The sequence below is a fragment of the Mastigoproctus giganteus genome, chromosome 1 (assembly GCF_048544385.1).
Source record: "Mastigoproctus giganteus isolate SK-2022 chromosome 1, ASM4854438v1, whole genome shotgun sequence".
NCBI lineage: Eukaryota > Metazoa > Arthropoda > Arachnida > Uropygi > Thelyphonidae > Mastigoproctus > Mastigoproctus giganteus.
The window spans coordinates 221,541,511-221,560,921 of NC_143575.1; the positions used below are offsets into that span (position 1 = coordinate 221,541,511).

The following is a 19,411-nucleotide window of genomic DNA, read 5'->3' on the forward strand; positions in this document are numbered from 1 at the left end:
GTTTCTGATATCTCCATGTCTGCATTTGATGGCTTGACCAGTACTTCAAATTCATCAACTTTATTTAGTATTCTCCCAGCATTAGTGTACTACAATTACTGAAGAAACTCGTAGATGTGAAGTATGTTTCTTGAAAAGAACCCAAAGCATTTGGTTCTTTTAAAGGTGCATTTTCATAGAACAGTAGCATTTTGGGGGAAGGTAAAGAAAGCATGCATGAGAAGCACGCAGAAGTTCAGTGAAATTTACCAGTCAAAGTACTTTGCCTTAATGGCATTTGTATTGTTGCTCGCTCAGTAAACAGACGGTGGGTGTTATCGGTCAGGAGTAGAAATTGAATCCCATGGGAGATTGAAACCCTCCCGATGTGGAGGGGGTAACCTGACTTTTTTCTTTAGAATCACTGGTGGACTAGTGGATAAATTGTTTATTAAGAAAAAAAAAGGCAAAGGAATCCCACACGAGAGGCATGGCAATTTTCGAAAAAGTTTACCTGTGAAACTATGTTATGAACATTTTTTCAACGCCAGAACTTCCAATATGACTGTTCGGGATTCAATTAGTCAATTCAATTAGTGATTCTAAAGGAAAAAAAAAAGGTCAGGTTATCATCCCCCCACCTCCACTTCAGGAGGGTTTCAAGCTCCTGTGGGATTCAACTTCTACTTCAGACCGATAACACCCACCATCTGTTTGCCGAGCGAGCAACAATACAAATACCATTACAGCAAAGTACTTTTACTGGTAAATTTCATCAAACTTTTGTGTGCTTCTCGTGGCTTTCTTTTCCTTAGCTGCATTTTGTTTTTTTCTCTTCTAATACAAGAAATCCAGTTGTGACCCCCCCCCTCTCTCAAAAAAAGAGTGTACTGCTGATGTACTTGATTTGCCTTTGGCTACCTCTACATCTTAAACAAATATTAATAGTAGCTACATGCTAATTCATAGTGTCTTTATATTTCAAGTAATATAAAAATTGATTCAGTTGTATTTGTTGTTTGCTCCATGTAGTAGAATGTATCCAATTTTGGCCATGATGTTTACTGTATTTCGGCTAAATTGGTCTCCCCACCTCTGCACAGTATACTCTGTGTCACAGTACAAAGAGAGTGTCACAGTAGCCCAGAGAGTGTAAATTATTGTATAGTCTGCATAGTGTAGTATTGAGGGTGTGTTTGTCTGTTGTTCCTCTGGCCACTTAGGTGCAGGACCCCTGGAGAACCAGGGTTTCCTCCCCGTTGTAACAGTCCCCTCTCTGTGGAGGAGGAAGAGGCGGAGCTGTTATGAGAACAGGAAAAGATTTAAGGTGGTAGAATGTACCAGGCAAAAAGTTTGGATGGGAGGTGGGGGAATAGGATTTTGAGATATGGGGTAAAGTCATAGGGTCAAAGGTTTACCGAATAGGTTACCACCACTGCAGTCTAATATGGAGGGGGCGGGTGCTGTTAGAACAACACACTCTACATGTACACCAACCATTCACTCATCTGTCATACTAACATGTACACAGATACATTTTTTATATATGCACTGGTGTTCAAAGAAAATGCATGACCTAGGAATTTCACATTTTTGATCCTTTTTTGCAATGGTATGTTACATTAATGACTATCATCACAATTAGAAATATAAACAAAAGATATCTATTAATAGTTAAGGCAAAGCTAAGTAATATTTGACGGGTGCTCTCAACACATTCCAAAATGAGCATTTGCAACCTTTATACAACAGTTTTGGTAAACACGACAGTTATGGCTGAAATGTTATCAGAAGTCCTCAATATGCTTCAGTTTATCATTTTAAATGGAAAACAAAATGAAAATTTCACCAGGTGCAAACTAATATTTAGTTGAACTGCCTCTGGCCCTGATGACAGCAGCACACTGTTGACATGACAAGATCAATTTCTGAAAATAATCAACTGATAGTTCATGGTTCCAAACACGAATTATGGCTTCCTGAAATTCATGAAGGGTCTTTGGTTTCTTTCTAGCAACCGCAGATTGCACATAATGCCAACAGTTCTCTATAGGATTCAGGTGTGGGCTGTAAGAGTTGTAATGGACCATTCTTCCAACCATTTTTTTCACCTGTAACAAATGTAAACGCATTACTGTCGAACCTCTAATGCAGAAATGAAACGAGAGTAACTACAGAAGTGCCTACTTACAATTTTCGCCCAATGACAAGGAGCGGAGTTGTCCTGAAAGATGCGGTTACTTGGCAGGTTGAAATGGTCTCTAATGATTGACAGTAGTTTGCCTTCCAATATAGCCAGGTATCCATTGGCATTTATGGAACCTTTTATAAACTGAAAAAAACCACAACTGAAATGAAAATTATGGTTGGCGCACTTTTTTTTTTTTCTGTATTATATTCTGTATATTCATTTCAAAGCTATCTTTTGGACTAGCTGTTATCTTACCTGCTTGCTGTTAAATTTAAAGTTTAGCATAAAATGCCTTTATGTTTATTATTTGGACCTAGTTAAACAGGCAGATAACAATCAGAAACAGATAGCCTTGCTAATTATTGTTGAAATATATTGTAGACCAGCACAGGCTTAGTCTTTATACGTTCTTTTGGCCTTATGGCCCGCAGAGTACTTTTATGCCTGTTTTAATACACTTTGGGTACCTATATAGTACCAATTATATCTTACCATAGTAATTATATATATATAAAATTGTAAGTAGAATGCGTAGATTTGATTTAAATGGTTTAAGTCTAAAGAAAATACGGTATACACTGGGAGCGATATATGGAATGAAAAAGAGGAAGAAATGGACTGGAAATTAAAATAAGAAGTGAAAAAGCGACTAAAATGGAATAACATTGCGGTGTCTTTCACAATTTCAGTATCATCATCAGAGGTCATCCACCGAAATTATGAAAAAGACAGCAATGTTCTTGCTTCTGTTTCCGACGTGATCTGTATGCTATTGTGCACGTGTGGTTGCCACATGCTGTGAAGGCAAATTTAGATATGAATTTTGCATTAATAAGTTTATAAGGAATGTGCCAATAAAAGTGGTTATAATACGTAGTGCATACAGATCATGGATGACCTTAGAGAAGCATGTGTTCCCTGGGTCAAATTTATACTTAGACTTTATATATTTTTGCAATCTTTTATATGGAACCACAAAATAATGAATACATGCTACATGGGCAGAGTAGTATAAATTTGACCCCGGGGACACATGCTTCTGTAAGGTCATCCATGATCTTTCTTCTCCATTCAATGCCTCCTGTGGTCTTCCATTAAAAGGATATCAGAAGGATTTTGATGAATCTTGATGCTAAGAAAGCACCAGGTCCTGATGGTATTTCTCCACTTGTTCTCAAAACTTGTGCTTCTGAACTTATTCCTATTCTTTGCCGCCTTTTTTTCACTTTCTTATTCCAAAGGTGTTTTTCCTTCTGCTTGGAAATTTGCTCATATCCAGCCAGTTCCTAAAAAGGGTGGCAAATCCCTCCGATCCAATTATCATCCCATTGCAATTACTTCTACTCTTTCTAACGTAATGGAGAAATCAATTAACTGCCAACTCTTAAACTACCTAGAAACCTTCCGTCTGATCAATGATCACCAGTATAGATTCCGTCGATTCACTGGTGATATTCTGGCTTATGTTACCCATTTATGGACTAATTCAATGGAAAGGTTCGGTGAAACACAAGTAGTTGCTCTTGACATCTCAAAGGCTTTCGATCGTGTTTGGCATAAAGGTCTTCTAAACAAGCTTCCATCTTATGGTTTGCCAACTGTTTTTAGTAATTGGTTATCCAGTTTTCTCCCTGATCGCTCACTGAGGGTGATGGTAGATGGCTCTCTGTCTTCCAGCTTCTCTAATGCCAGTGTCCCCCAAGGTTCAGTTCTTTCCCCCACTCTTTTCCTCTTGTATATTAATGACCTTCTTCCATTGACTGGAAACCTATCCATAGTTTTGCCAATGATAGCACATTGCATTCCACTTTCCATTTTGAGAAACCTTGTCCTGCTCAATCAGCTTCAACTTCTCAAAAATTTGCTACCAATTCCTTAAATGCCGATCTTCAGGTAATTCTCCAGTTCGGCAAAGACAACTTAGTTGATTTCAACCCTTCTAAAACTCAGTCTTGTATTATATCTCGCAAAAAGGATTCTTCTGCTCCTATGCTTATCTTTAGTGACACTCTGATTTCTAGGCAAAATGATATATCTCTTTTGGGGCTTACCCTGACTTCTAATCTCTCTTGGCACATTACAAATATTGCTTCCTCTGCATCTAAAAAACTTGGTTTTCTCTTTCGCTGTTGGCGTTACTTTTCTTCTAAACAGCTGCTCACTCTGTATAAATCGCAAATCAGCCCTGCCATGGAATATTGTTCCCACATCTGGGGTGGTGCCCCCAAAACCTCTCTCAGGCTTCTTGATTCCATTCAGAAGAGGGCAGTTGGGTTAATTAATGATTTATCTCTAACAGAATCTCTCCACTCGCTTTCTCATAGACGTACTGTTTCTGCTGCATGCCTCTTCTACAGATACTTCCATGGGCACTGTTCTTCTGAATTGGCTTCTATAATTTCCCACTCTCCCTCTTTCAAAACTGTCCGAACACTTGCCGCCACCAGCCAACTTCCATTTACTGTCCAACTTCAAACCCACAGAACCAACTTTTCATCTTGCTCATTTATTCATTCAACTGCCATTTTCTGGAACAACCTTCCTTCATACGTATTTCCTGAAAATTACAATCTCCAGAAGTTCAAGTCCAATGAAATATCTTCTTTCGTCTTCTCAACCTCCAATCCAAGCACGGTACTAAGTACTATAGGTTCTAATACCTCTCGTGTTTGGGGTTCATATAAAAAAAAAAAAAAAAAAAAAAAAAAAAAATGTAATAATAAACTGTTTAACCTGTCCTCGCATGCACCCGCAACACATAACTAATGACGCTAAAAAACCTACCTTTTGTAAATCCAGTAATGTTATATACCTAATAACATTCATTACTTGTAATATAAAATACGTTGGACAAACAAGTAATAAACTACACCTGAGACTAAATCTACACAGATCAGACATTAACAACTACAAAAATAGACATAGTAATAATATAGAGCAAGAAATAGAATATATGCACTTTCAAACACACAGCTTCTCCAATATATACATATCCATACTAGCGCACATCAATAACACCGACATTAGAACTAAACAAGAAGAACTATTTATGTTAAAATTTAAAACCTTATACCCATATGGGCTCAACAATAATTCAACCATAAAATTATTACTAATAACATAGCAGACTGTTGTATATATGACAAATTCAATATAATTAAATTCCACAGCAAACCACACAAACGTTCCAAAAAATCTAAAAATAGTAACAGTAAACATAAGCCGATTTTAGGCAATTTTGATACAACCCTTAAAGACTGGGACAAAGATAACATAGATGTACAATATATACATAACTTACTTTTCAGCACTAAACACAGTATACTGAAAGCACTGCACAAATTGATACACTCATTCAACTTCAAGTCCAAACACCTCTTTCATATAATAGACGATATCTGTAAATTCAATCTAAAAAACCCATACAATATAACTGATACAAAAGAATCTATCATAATCTTAAATTTCCATAACAAAATAATGGATAACATCAACATTAATAAATATATAAATCATCATAATGACCTGCTTCCTAACAATAGCCAATGCAACATAAAAGTTGGATATAAATATAAGAAACCCTTTGGAATATTAGCCTGCAACTACAAATCCATAGCAACTAATTTAATATCCTATAATACAGACATTAACGACTGCATATGCAAACAACATAATATGCAACAATATATTGATCCAGACTAGGGACACATCATCACAGGAACGTCCTGCAAAAATAGTTATGTACATAAACCGGGCAAAACACTTGAACAGCTACTGCAACCAGTATTAAATTTCTTACAGAATAATAATGTTACCAATATACAAACCTTTGACTTCCACAGCTTATTTACCAGCATTAACCAAACCAAACTAAAAACAGTACTCAAAGATATTTATGTTAAATATAGAGAGAATATAACCTGCAATATCAATTGCTGGAACAATCTACTGAACCTGTGTATATCCAATAACTTTGTATACGACGGTAAAACAGTATATCAGCAAACTAACGGAACACCCATGGGAAGTCCTGCTTCATGCATTATAGCTAACCTTTATCTATACTGGTCTGAAAACTCATTTCCACAGAACCTTAACTTCTACAGATATATAGATGACCTCATAGTTATTAACTTCCCTAATTTCATCACAGATTATGGACACTTATACCCCCAATGAACTCGTACTAGAAAAAACAAACAACAACGATACTACAGCCCATTTCCTAGATCTAGATATTACATTAATAAACAACAAAGCTGCCATCACCCTATACAACAAACGTGACACGTTCAACTTTAATATAGTCAACCTCACACAGTGGAACTCCAATATTTCTAGAGGAGTACATGCCAACGTTATACTAACACAAAACATCAGAATAGCTACCATTTGCAGAAACAAGGAAATAACTATCGATAACATCCAGATACTATACAATAACCTAATTAACAACCATTTTCCTAAATCATATCTTCGCTACCACTTCTGTAAAGCCCTTAACATCTTAAAGCATAAAAACTATGGGACATTAATTTAAACAGCATAATCTTTAATTAATAACTAAACCCATACCAAGTATGTATATAGTGTATATACAATACACTAGGCCTCTGTGGTATCTTACAGTGTATTAAACATGTATACGTTGTAAACATATTTAATTTTACCTTATTTCATATCATTCCTATCTATACAAACACCATATATATTTTTTTTTTCACACCTAACGCTAGGAGCCGCTAGCATTCCCCCACATAAATATACCGGTACCCCGCCATATTGTTCTTTTGGTCAGTCTTACTAAGTAACGGTGTGTCCCTTTCTTCCAGTCTATATTGATATTCCTTGTTATAGTTTATCCAGTTTTTCAATTCTTTTCACTTGCTTCTGTAAGGTCATCCATGATCTGTATGCACTATGTATTATAACCACTTTTATTGGCACATCCTTTATAAACTTATTAATGCAAAATTCATATCTAAATTTGCCTTCACAGCACGTGGCAACCACACTTGCACAATAGCATACAGATCACGTCGGAAACAGAAGCAAGAATATTGCTGTCTTTTTCATAATTTCGTCTTTTGGATGTCCTCTGATGATGACACTGAAATTGTGAAAGACACTGCAATGTTATTCCATTTTAGTCGCATTTTCACTTCTTATTTTAATTTCCAGTCCATTTCTTCCTCTTTTTCATTCCATATATTGCTCCCAGTGTATACTGTATTTTCTTTAGACTTAAATGATTTAAATCAAATCTACGTGTTCTACTTACAATATTATATATATACACATTATGGCTGCAAGGTACGTTTTGCTAATGCAGTGTCCCTGATCCATAAGCTATATTACTATTATTATCTTTTTCGTACAGGCACTTCCACCCCCTATACCTATATATTAATTAGCTTCTTAGTACCAATATTCGTTACTATATATATATATATGTATGTATATTTAAGAGCAAAAACAAATATTTCATGTTTAACACTACTTTCACTCTCACTTTTGTAACATTGGTCATTTTACACCGAGACAAAGCACAATTGCCTCTTAAAATACAAACAATAGTGAGATACACACACTTTTTTTTTTTTTTTTTAATACTAATCACAAGCGTTTATTCAGTCACCACATAGTTTACACACATGACCTGCCATTCATACCACAATAATAACTGCTTAACCTGCAGGTTTGTTTGTTTTGTTTTTTTTTGTACACATTCAGGCTTCACAGGAAACATGTAATGGACATTCTTATTCACTCAATTAGAGAGAAACATTTATTCCACTCAGTACATCAAGCCACGTTTTTTTTTTTTTTTTTTTTTTTTTGCTGGTTAAGTGGACACATTTCCTACCCAAATACATCATACACTCATGCACATTTATACACACTCAATAACAAACATACGCATATACTTTTACTCATACACCTACAAATATAAACAATAAAGCACACATTTATACCCATGGGCATGGATATACTTGTACATATACACTCTTCCACTTTCATACACCTATATTTATATTCATTAATGTATATATTTACACATATTTAAACATTCTCTTCACTTAAGCATGGACATACAGTAAGAGGGGTTACCTTTGCAGACAGACAGACACTTATAATTTCACTCATAATTAAACACTTACATTCAATCTCATTTTACAGGCACATGGGGTGAGTGCCACACATGGCAGGTCCCATTCACACCCAGTCATACCCCAGACTTGTATTTCCAAAACACAATCCACATCAAAATGTTCACACAGGGCAAGAAACACATTCTGAAAGGCCAGTCTTATCTTGGTTTGTCTATGTTGGAAGTTTGTCACAGTTTGGGTAGTCGTGATTAGTCTGTGTTGAAGGGGATCATCACAACTTTTTGAGCATAGTGTGAAAAAGCCATGCAGTGAGTTTCCTCAAAGATGAGGAGATACTCGTATTAGTGGTCCAATTTTAGTGATTCAATTTTCAATTTTGTAAAGTAAGGGACCTAGCTGATTCACCATTTTCTTGCTCTCTTTGCTAGTGATTTCTCATGCTCAGCTCTCGTAATCCCATTAGTGATTTTTTACACATAGGCTTATAATATTCATATAAATCAGTATGTCACAATAGTCTGTTACCAATCACATCCTTTTTTCTTCAGCTTATTGACCATCTTTGATCATCCACTTGGGCGTCTTTCTTTATCAAAACTTCTGCACTGGAACAAATGAGGTAGTTTCCAGAATGTCCCACAAATAATTCCCATAATGCATTTGTATCCAACAACTTGTATATCTCTGCAGTTAATAGAGCCCAAGAAATATCTCAATCCAGTATAGACCCCTCTCTTGAAACTGAAGCCCTCCCCTTTTCCCCTAACCACAGAAATATCTTTGGACACTACCTGATTTTTGACATTGTGGTTACTGTCTGCTATTAGTACCTGCACTGTCAAATTTTGAATACTGTTTAGATCCTTGGTGAGATGAGAACCATGTCAAAGATATTAGGTACCCTCTTACTTGCTCAGAAATGCATTTCCCCTTAGTGTGTTGGCCATCTATGATTTCCACTCTATATGAGTTCGATTGACGTTGGCCATAGAGATTTTTGTCATACTGCTCAGACTCATACTACCTCTATCACATGTGACTTGCACCACAGACTCGATCTATCTGAGCTTGATCTGACTCTGGATATCGTTTGATCACTTTTAGAGAGCTTTTGATAAGAAACGGTACTCTCTCGATCCTTCCTATTCCTCCTGAACACCACATAATCAAATTTCTCATCCCCTACCTTTGGATGTCAACTGGTTCCAGTTGTAAAGCCAAAATTTTATTTTTAATTAAAATAAAAATAACTGTTAAATTTTAAATTTAATAATTTCCCACTGATGAAGGAACACAAGGAAGTTCTACAGTTTTTGGTTTATTAAGTATAATCATGTAAATTAGTAAAATTGCATTAAATTTATTTCAAGCATTATATAGAATAGCAGTTCTCAAACTTTTTGTTCTTCAGAGCCCTTTACACTCCTAAAAATTATTGCAGAACCCCAAAGAGCTTTTGTTTATGTGGGTTCTACCTATTGATGTTTACTATAATAGAATTTAAAACTTTGAGAAATTTTGTAAATATATATTTATTAATTAATTTAATTTTGATCATAAATAACTTGATAAATAAATAATAACAATAAATCCATTACTTGTTAAATATAATTTCATTTTTTTAAGAAAAATTACTGTTTTTTTTTTTTTTTTTTTTTAAACAAAAAAAAAAAATATATATATATATATATTTTTAGTGAGAAGAGGGGCATTGTTTTATATTTCTTCAAAGCTTTTTAATGTCTGGCTTAATAGAAGAAAGCTGGATTTGCATGTCTGATTCTGCATTCAATCTGTTGCAATATTTTATTTTGGTTGAAGCATGTAAAAAAAATCAGGCCTCACACAGATATGTAGTTGGAAAAGGGATTTTAACAGATGTTTCCAATAATTGTCGATATTCTTTGATACTCTACCAAAACTCTGGAAGTTGTAATTTCTCAAAGTTTGTTGCAATGTGGAATCTGAAGCCATATCAGTGAACTTTTCGTACTCCATTACATTAATAACAATTGATCTATTGCACACTTTGAATAAATATTTTACCCATGTATGATTTTGTAACATTGTCTTAGTCATTCGGAAAATATTGCTTCACTGCGTTATGCAAATCTTCCAAGTGATAACAAATTTCATTATACTATATCAAAACATCACATCTGTTAATATCACCACCAATCACATCAAAAAAGTAAGTATTGGGAAGCTGTCAAGCTCACGGTGGCTGAGCTTGACAGTAAAAATCAGAATCTTATCCAAGATTCTGATTTTCGCTTAACAGCCTGAATTTTAACATTGGAAACAAATTCTTAGTTGTTTTCCTTGGAGTGACAGGCTCACTTTGTTTATTTTTTATGAAATTGTCTGCCAAATACCTAAGTCAGAATAATCATAGTTTGTCTGTAAGTCATTCCTTCAAGTAAAACTGGTATTCCATGAAAAAAGCAGCTAGTTCATGGAAGTCCGCAATCACCGAGCCTTGCGGACATCCACAATATAGTTTCTTAGTTATCTTAGCATATTTAGTTTTAACCACTACCTCTCTATCAGAGAAATAATTCTTATTTACACTGAAGAACTTATTTGAACATCCAGTTATTCTAATTCTCCCACCATAAATGATCAAATGCTCCTTTGAAATCTACAAATATCCCTAGAGCATATCAATAACCACTCTGCTCCACTGTCTGAACCAACTTATATATTGCATCCTCGGTATAACCTTGCTTAAACCCGTATTGGTTTACCGAGGACGTCTGTTTGTTTTCATATATAATCATCAATCGGTTTACACATAACTGCTTATATACCTTTCCTAAGACTGGGAGCAGAGCAATAGGCCAACACACTCCAGTTTTATTTAATGTTTGATCTAAACTTTTAACAATCAATTTAATTTGAGCCTCTTTCCAGCATTTAATTTGAGCTTCTTTCCAGCAAGATGGAAAGGCATTTATTACATCCATACATTTATTGTACAATTCAGGTTTTAACTGAAAAGACTTTTTTCATAACAGTAACTTCTATTTTGTTGAGGCCTGGCGACTTGCCCTCCTTTGCATGGTCCATGGCTTCTTTTACCTCATTTAAGGTAAATTTTTCCTCCAGCTCTTCTTAATCGTACTGGGCATTCTCCAATACCATCTGCATCTGTTGCTCTGTACATGGATCTATTCCAACCGGAAAGAGATCATCCAAGATTTTACTCACAGACTCAGTCCAAGTAAGTGTCTGGCTACTACCAGCACCAATAGTGCAAGTTATATCCATTAAACTATGCTTATTAGTTATAATTTTAAAAAGAGAGTTCCGTGGATCTCAGGAACCCTGTTCCTCCACAAACTTCTTCCGCATGTTAATCTTATTTCTGACTGCTCTAACATACAAACACCTCTTTTCTTTGTACAGCTCTATTCATAGATAGTAGATCTAAATTTCCATATATTCTCTGGTGTTGAAACTTTTTCCTTAGTTTAAATGTTTCTTTTCTTAACTCTGTAAGTTCTGCAGTCCACCAGAAAACTGGCTTGTTCACTAAACACTTTTTCTTCATACTTTTATCACAAGATTTTATAATTATTGTAATCAATTCACTAGCATATTGTTCTGCTGCCAAACGTTCCCAGTTTACACTATTAACAGCATCCAAGTACACAGTTCCAAACTTTATCCACTCTGCACTTTTAGTTAAATATCTGTTAGTATCATATATTACTCTAATTTCATCATCAGACACTATATTAAAGGAGATACTGTTGTGGTCACTTGTTGTGTGATTCTCAATCACACTCCAATTCTTAAACTTATTCCTGATCATCTGAGTTGCAACTGTAACATCTATGTAGGACTAACCATGTATCGCCAAATAAGTAGGAGCATAATCTGCAGTACAGTCGGTCCTCGTATAACACGTGTTTACATTACACGAATTCGATCATACACAATTTATAAATAGGGGAACGTTATCTTATATAACACGAACCGAATTCGCTTATGCACGATTCGTCTTTGTGTTTACAAGAAATGGCAGTCGAACACGGAATCACCCCAACCGAACGCAACATGATAGGAATGAAGAAGATTCTGAAAATGTATTTATGTGTTTTATATCAGTGAAAGGGAAACACATTTCACCATAATAACGTAAAAACCAACACAATTCCAGCTATCGATATAATCGCAAATGCAATTAGATGGAGTTTACTACCAGTTTATAACAGATTCCACTAGCAGAAACGCAACTGGAAATTGTTTTTATTGTTTTATGGTAGTAACCCCCAGAAATGTGCTTTAGTAAAATGTGGGGTGTTAATAGTGTATCTCGGCCTTTACAGTGTTGTTTATTCAGTTGCTAGCTTGTTTATGTGTATTAAGCATGCCTTCTCGATTTGTAATTGCGCTTTATTCCCTAAAAATTAATAAAATACTTAAAAGGTGTGAAAAGGAAGCATCCTGGCGAAGACACTGCAGATTCAGAGAGGAAAAAAAAAAAAAAGCAATATCGATAAACAGAGGCGGACTGGATCAAAAATTCTTACCCGGGAAAATTTATAGTGGCCTCATACTATGGTTTATGGCCAAAATCACACTGGCCTCCGGCCCACCGGGATTTCCTGGGTAAGGCTTACGGCCAGTCTGTCTCTGTCAATAGAGAAAAAAATATGAAATTGTGAAACGCTTTGAGCGAAATGAAAGACCATGTGATATTGCACGTGCTACAGACCTGAATGAGGCAACGCCGAGAATTACAAAGAATGCGGAGAAAATAAAAACAACTTTCATAGCGGGAACAACTCAAAGAGTAATTAAAATCCATTAGATTAAGACACAAGAATTGGAAGAGATGGAACGGCTGTCATCTATTTGGATAGAAAATCAAACAAAAAACAAGTTTGCTTACGATAGAAGCAAAAGCATTAGCAATATTTTATTATGTAATAGTCGTAATAAAATACGTAAGCATTTTATTACGACTATTTTATTTAATATAATAAATTTTTTACGAATAAAATACGTATTTTATTCGTAAAAAATACTTTTTAGTATTAAAAATACTAAAAATACTTTATTATAATATAATAAATAATAAAAAATATTTATTTTTTATTATTTATTATATTATATTATATTATATTATATTTTTATTACGTATTTTAATCGTTATAAAATACTTATGTATTTTATAACGATTAAAATTACCCGATTATTTATTGTGTTTGGTAATGTTTTGGTTCCAAATGTGTGTTCAATCTTGGGTGGTTGGAACCTAACCCCACTTTTCCCATAGGGCCTGTTGTTTATATTGCATGATTTTACATTGCACGAGGGTTTCTAGGAACACAACTATCGTGCTATACGAGGACAGACTATTCATTACCTCCATTCCAGTAGCAGTGAGCAGCTCTTCAAGCATCATACCTCTATCATCAGAAGCCTCACTGCTCCACAATGGGGAATTAGCATTAGAATCCATCGCCACCACTACTCCACAGGAGCCCAATGTCCTATAGACTTCTTCAAAGTAATCCACATAAGGTTCTATACTTCCCGATGGCAGACAATAAATTGTTACAAAGTATACTCTACCAAAGCCACTCATTATTTCACAACAAATCATGTTTTCTCCATATAAAGATAAAACTTTAGTGGCAATTAATTCTATCTCTTATTACAATGGCAGTCATTGGTATTGCTCCTTCCGATATAATTTTGTACTTCTGCGGATAACCACATACCTGGCCTTGTGCACAAAGCTCCTGTCGGAGAGCAACAGCAATATCATTCTGCTCCATTACATAATTTATCTGCGATGCTACCACTTTTAACTGCAAGATTTTAATTCTCCAATCCATAATTTACCTTTTTTTTTTATATGCCTCCAGAGCCTTAGCATATTCTGGACATTTCTTATCGACAGCAACATGGGCAGCCTCAACATCCCTTTTCTTGCAATTGCAGAAAACTGGTTGCTTACTATGCTCCTGGCAGTCCTTAAAAGAGTGACCTTCTTTTGAACGATGTCCACACAGTATCTCCCTCTTACAAAACTTGCAACATGTCCAAACATTCGACATTAATAACATTCATGTTTAAGGAAATCTGGGAAGACTTCCTTAAACTTACAGGCAGTCGATCTTATATAAAGCCTTGTTTTATCACTAACAATTTGCCATAATTTTGGTGACAACTACAACAGCCAATTATTCATTTGAGTGGACTTATTCCTATTCTTAGACAGTACCTCGATACCATCCAAGAACTTTCTCTCACTAATTAAAAAAATCCTTAAAATTCTTTTGCCATATCTTCTTAAGTAATTTCTCCTTCCCTATATCCTGGTCAACATCAAAGAGCACCAATTTTGGATACACAGGTCTAGGTATGATGTATTTCAGACCTCTGTTTGTATCCTTGAACAAACCTTCAATTTAGCAGTGTCATCGTCATTCTCCGCCTCTACAATGACACCTCTGTCCCTTATGGGTCTAATATTTCTTTCTTTTACAGTAGAAAGCATTGGTCTTGTTTCTTTTAAAATATCAACTTTCACTTCTCCACTAGTATGATGTTTATCAGTAACGGCTTTGATTATTATCACTTTTGGGGCACTTTCCACAGTTTTTATATTCTTCTTTACCACTGTTGCATAACTCTTGGAACCATGCTGTTCATCTTTTCTTTGCAATCTGTCCTTTAATAAAACATTTTCCATATGAACATCATACACTTTTTTTTCTCCAATTGGTCCCACAAGTCTTGTACTGTTCTTATCGCATCTGTTGGTAATTTACTATTAACATCCGACAAAAAAACCTTTTAACCTTTTCCACATCTCTTATATATGTTGAAAGCCTTCATATTAACTTTTCTCAACAATGTCCTCTTTTCACTTCCTCTTTCTATTCCTTTCACTTTGCACATTCAAATCTGAATTTACTTCAGCATCTGTTCCTTTTGATCTTGCTTTCTTTTCCTTTGACCCTTCCAGCTGTGCCCCTTGCAAAGGACCAGAGATCGACAATGACCTGCCTTTAACAGGTGTTCTAGGGATACTTCTGCCCAAAAATACCTCTATTTTTGTCAGTTTCTGGACTTGCGACAATATCTGCTCATCTATCTCCTCGCGTTTTTCTTCAGTAACATTGCCAGTAGCAGACAGCAGCTCTTCATTTATTTCTACCTCACTAGAGGAAGACATAGTTAGTTATGTTGCATTCCACTTTCCATTTTGAGAAACCTTGCCCTGCTCAATCAGCTTCAACTTCTTGAATATCTGCTTCAAATTCCTTAAATGCCGATCTCCAGTGGGGCAAAGACAACTTAGTTGATTTCAATCCTAAAACTTAGTCTTGTCTTATAGCTCACAAAAAGGATTCTTCTGCTCCTATGCTTACCTTTCGTGACACTCCGATTTATAGGCAAGATGATATATCTCTTTTGGGAATTACCCAAATTTTAGGAAGGATGTAGATTTGCTTGAGCATGTACAGAGAAGGGCAACAAGATTGGTGAGGGGAATGAAGGGATCCTTTTACCAAGGGAGGCTTAAGTTCTGCAAATTGCAGCAGCTGGAGACTAGGCACCTGCAAGGTGATTTGATTGAGGTGTATAAGGCCTTGAATGGGTTGAGCACGCTGAATTCTGATGGGATTCTTCCACTTGTTCAGATTACCAACCTAAGGGGGCATAAATTCAAATTAAGCAACGACAGATGTAGAATAGATGTGCGGAAATTTACCTTTAGCCAGCAGATCGTTAATTGCTGGAACAAACTTCCCTCTGTCATGAAAGTTGATAGGTTAAATAAAACAGGCCTAACATAGCCAAGTGGTCAGGAGCTAGAGTGCATAGCACTCGTTCCTAGAGTGGACCAGGGTTCAAGCCTATGACTACTAAATACGATAAATATTTGTATTGACGATTTATTGTAAACTCTACTGACTTGGTTGTCGTGCCGGAGTATAAAAATAAAATAAATAAATAAATATATATATATTTGTATTTTTTTTATTTATTTATTTATTTTTTTTGGCTAATGTTGCATAAGCTCATACACTTGCTTTCTTGCATCACATGCCACTACTACTACTACCCTGACTTCTAATCTCTTTCGGCACAAGCACATTACAAATATTGCTTCCTCTGCATCTAAAAAACTTGGTTTTCTCTTTCAGTCTCAGCGTTACTTTTCTTCCAAACAGCTCTTCACGCTGTACAAATCGCAAATCCACCCTACCATGGAATATTGTTCCCACATCTGGGGTGGTGCCCCCAAAACTTCTCTCAGGCTTCTAGATTCCATTCAGAAGAGAGCAGTTAGGTTAATAGTAGTAGTAGTAGTAGTAGTGGCACTTGATGCAAGAAAGCAAGTGTAGGAGCTTATGCAGCATCAGCCAAAAAAAAAAAAAAAAAAAAAATCACACCATACCCTCCAATTGCCTGTCCAGTTCCTCCTTAAATTTATTTAACCTATCAACTTCCACAACGACAGATGGAAGTTTGTTCCAGCAATTAACCACCCGCTGGCTAAAGGCAAATTTCCGCACATCTATTCTACATCTATCCTTTCTTAATTTGAACTTATGTCCCCGTAGGTTCGTATTCTGAACAAGTGGGAGGATCCCATCAGAATTCAGCGTGATCAACCCATTCAAGGCCTTATAGACCTCAATCAGATCACCGCGCAGGTGCCTAGTCTCCAGCCACTGCAATTTGCAGAACTTAAGCCTCTCTTGGTAAGAGGATCCCTTCATTCCCCTCACCAATCGTGTTGCTCTTCTCTGTACACGCTCAAGCAAATCTATATCCTTCCTAAAATGAGGCCTCCAGACCTGTACGCAGTACTCAAGGCGTGGCCTGACCATTGCCCTATACAGAGGGACAATCACCTCCTTTTCCCTGCTAGCAAAATTCCTATATATCATTGACAAAACCCCATGACCTGCCCTAGCAGCCTGTCTACATTGCTCAGAAAACTTCATATCTGACTGCACAATTAATGACTCATCTCTAACAGAGTCTCTCCACTTGCTGTCTCATAGGCGTACTGTTTCTGCTGCATGCCTTTTCTACAAATACTTCCATGGGCACTGTTCTTCTGAATTGGCTTCTATAATTCCTGCTCTCTCTCTTTCAAAACAGTCCAAACACATGCTGCCACAAACCAACATCCATTTATTGTCCAACTTGAAACTCACAGAACCAACTTTTCATCTTCCTCATGATTGGGATTTGGCGCATTATAGCCTTAGTTGCTAATGCGCCAATAAAACCCAAATCAAATCATCTTTCTCGTTTATTCATTCAACTGCCATTTTCTGGAACAACCTTCCTTCATACGTATTTCCTGAAAATTACAGTCTACAGAAGTTCAAGTCTAATATCAACAAATATCTTCTTTCGTCTTTCAACCTCCAACCCAAGTATGGTACTAAGTACTATTGGTTCTAATACCTCTCGTCTTTGAGATTTTCATAAAAAATAAAAAATAAACCTTCAACCCCATGCACGGTATTAAGTACTATAGGTTCTGATACCTCTCGTGTTTGCAGTTTCTTGAAGAAAAAGTAATTAATGGAATATCGCTAAACTCTTTCAAGAGTGATTGAATATTTATGACTTTTAGTATGAGTAAAGACCAAATGGTGAAGAAAGACAGTCTTTGCTGCATCAGACAAAAAAAATTGTCCATACAATCTACATCCATTTTTTTATTATACTGCTCCCACTGCCAGAGGTTCCAGCCCAGCTTCCACTTAAAATGAGATTGCCAAATCCATGGAGTCAGCTTATGGTGGTCAACAATGTGCTGGTCAAACATAAACTGACTGAAGTCCAGTCTATTAGTTTTTCCAAATCTTGAAACTTTGTAATATAATCCCCCCCCCAAGTTCCTTGTACTGGTGCAACCTCTGAGATGCCTAGTTTCTAAGCTCTGTAAGTCACCTTTGGAACTTATAGACACCTGCTGTTCTCACCAAATGAGTTACCTATCTTTGGATCCTTTCAAGAAACTGTATTTTTAAATGCAATTTTTAAACCTGAAAAATATATAAATTGCTATTTTGTTTTATTATTAATATATAATTATAAAATTTCATTAAAAATATTTTTTCTTCTTTTTTTTTTCTATTTTAGGAGATTCAGCTCGATCATATAGATACTGATTCAGCATATATGCTTTTCTATGAAAGAGAAGGAATTGATTACCAGCAATACATGCCAGATGTGACAGGTAAAGTTCCAGATACACGTGACATTGATGATGAATTTGAAAATGACTTTAGGAAGATGTGTGTTTTGCAGTAACTTCATTTTATCCTTCCCTGATTTTCATATCTGGTCATTATGAGAGAGTTTTATCCCAGCGGCTGATTAATAATGATGTGGTCTCTCTCTCTCTCTCTCTCTCTCTCTCTCTCTCTCTCTCTCTCTCTCTCTCTCTCTCTCTCTCTCTCTCGTCTGTGTGCATTTGTGTATACATGCACACATATGTACTGTCATAATTATAGACAACAGCTTTGTCTACTTTAGATGTGCTGTCACCACATCTGTTTTTTATTCAATGATTATGACTGCAGTCTCAAAGTATTTTTCTAATTCTCTGGTGGCTGTAGGTACTGGTATTAGTCTTGAAAGTTTTAAATACTTGCCTACAAATGCTAAGTGAAAATTATTTCACATTTCAGTCAAATTTATTATATAAAAGAAAAACAGTTGATATGCATAAATACTGTATAAATTGGTGTAAATTTTTTTAAAGATGACTTCATTTTAACTTAGAAAGCAATTCACAGTTGCTCTGTTGATATTGTACCTAAATAATAACTGAAGTTGTAGAACTAAATCTCACCTGAAGAAAGGATGTCATTGTACATAACTGTTTATAAATGATATGAAATTTAGATATAGAAAGAACAAATTTTAAGTAATTATAATAGTTAATGTTTTTTTTTTTTTTTTTTGTTTTGACAATGTCTATGCACATTTTTGATAGATTTGTCATGGTTTCAAGTATATGAGGCTGTTGTCTGTGTCTAGTATTGTGTTCTGTAGAACTTTGTAAAAAGTGCCCTTATTGCTGTGCCACAGAATGCTGGGATGTCTCAGGAATGCTGCTGGTTCACAT

The 19,411-nt window shown here is 35.6% G+C and overlaps 1 protein-coding gene across 1 annotated transcript in view; it reads left to right on the forward strand.

Moving 5' to 3' along the window:
• The window catches only part of Usp32 (Ubiquitin specific protease 32), an 837,997-nt gene extending 819,149 nt beyond the window's left edge, over positions 1-18,848 (forward strand). The window contains exon 34 of the mRNA XM_090368859.1: positions 18,421-18,848. Within this exon, the coding sequence (XP_090224985.1) occupies positions 18,421-18,591 (171 nt within the window). The 3' untranslated portion in view covers positions 18,592-18,848. The remainder of the gene's footprint in view (positions 1-18,420) is intronic.
• Positions 18,849-19,411: the final 563 nt, after the last annotated feature.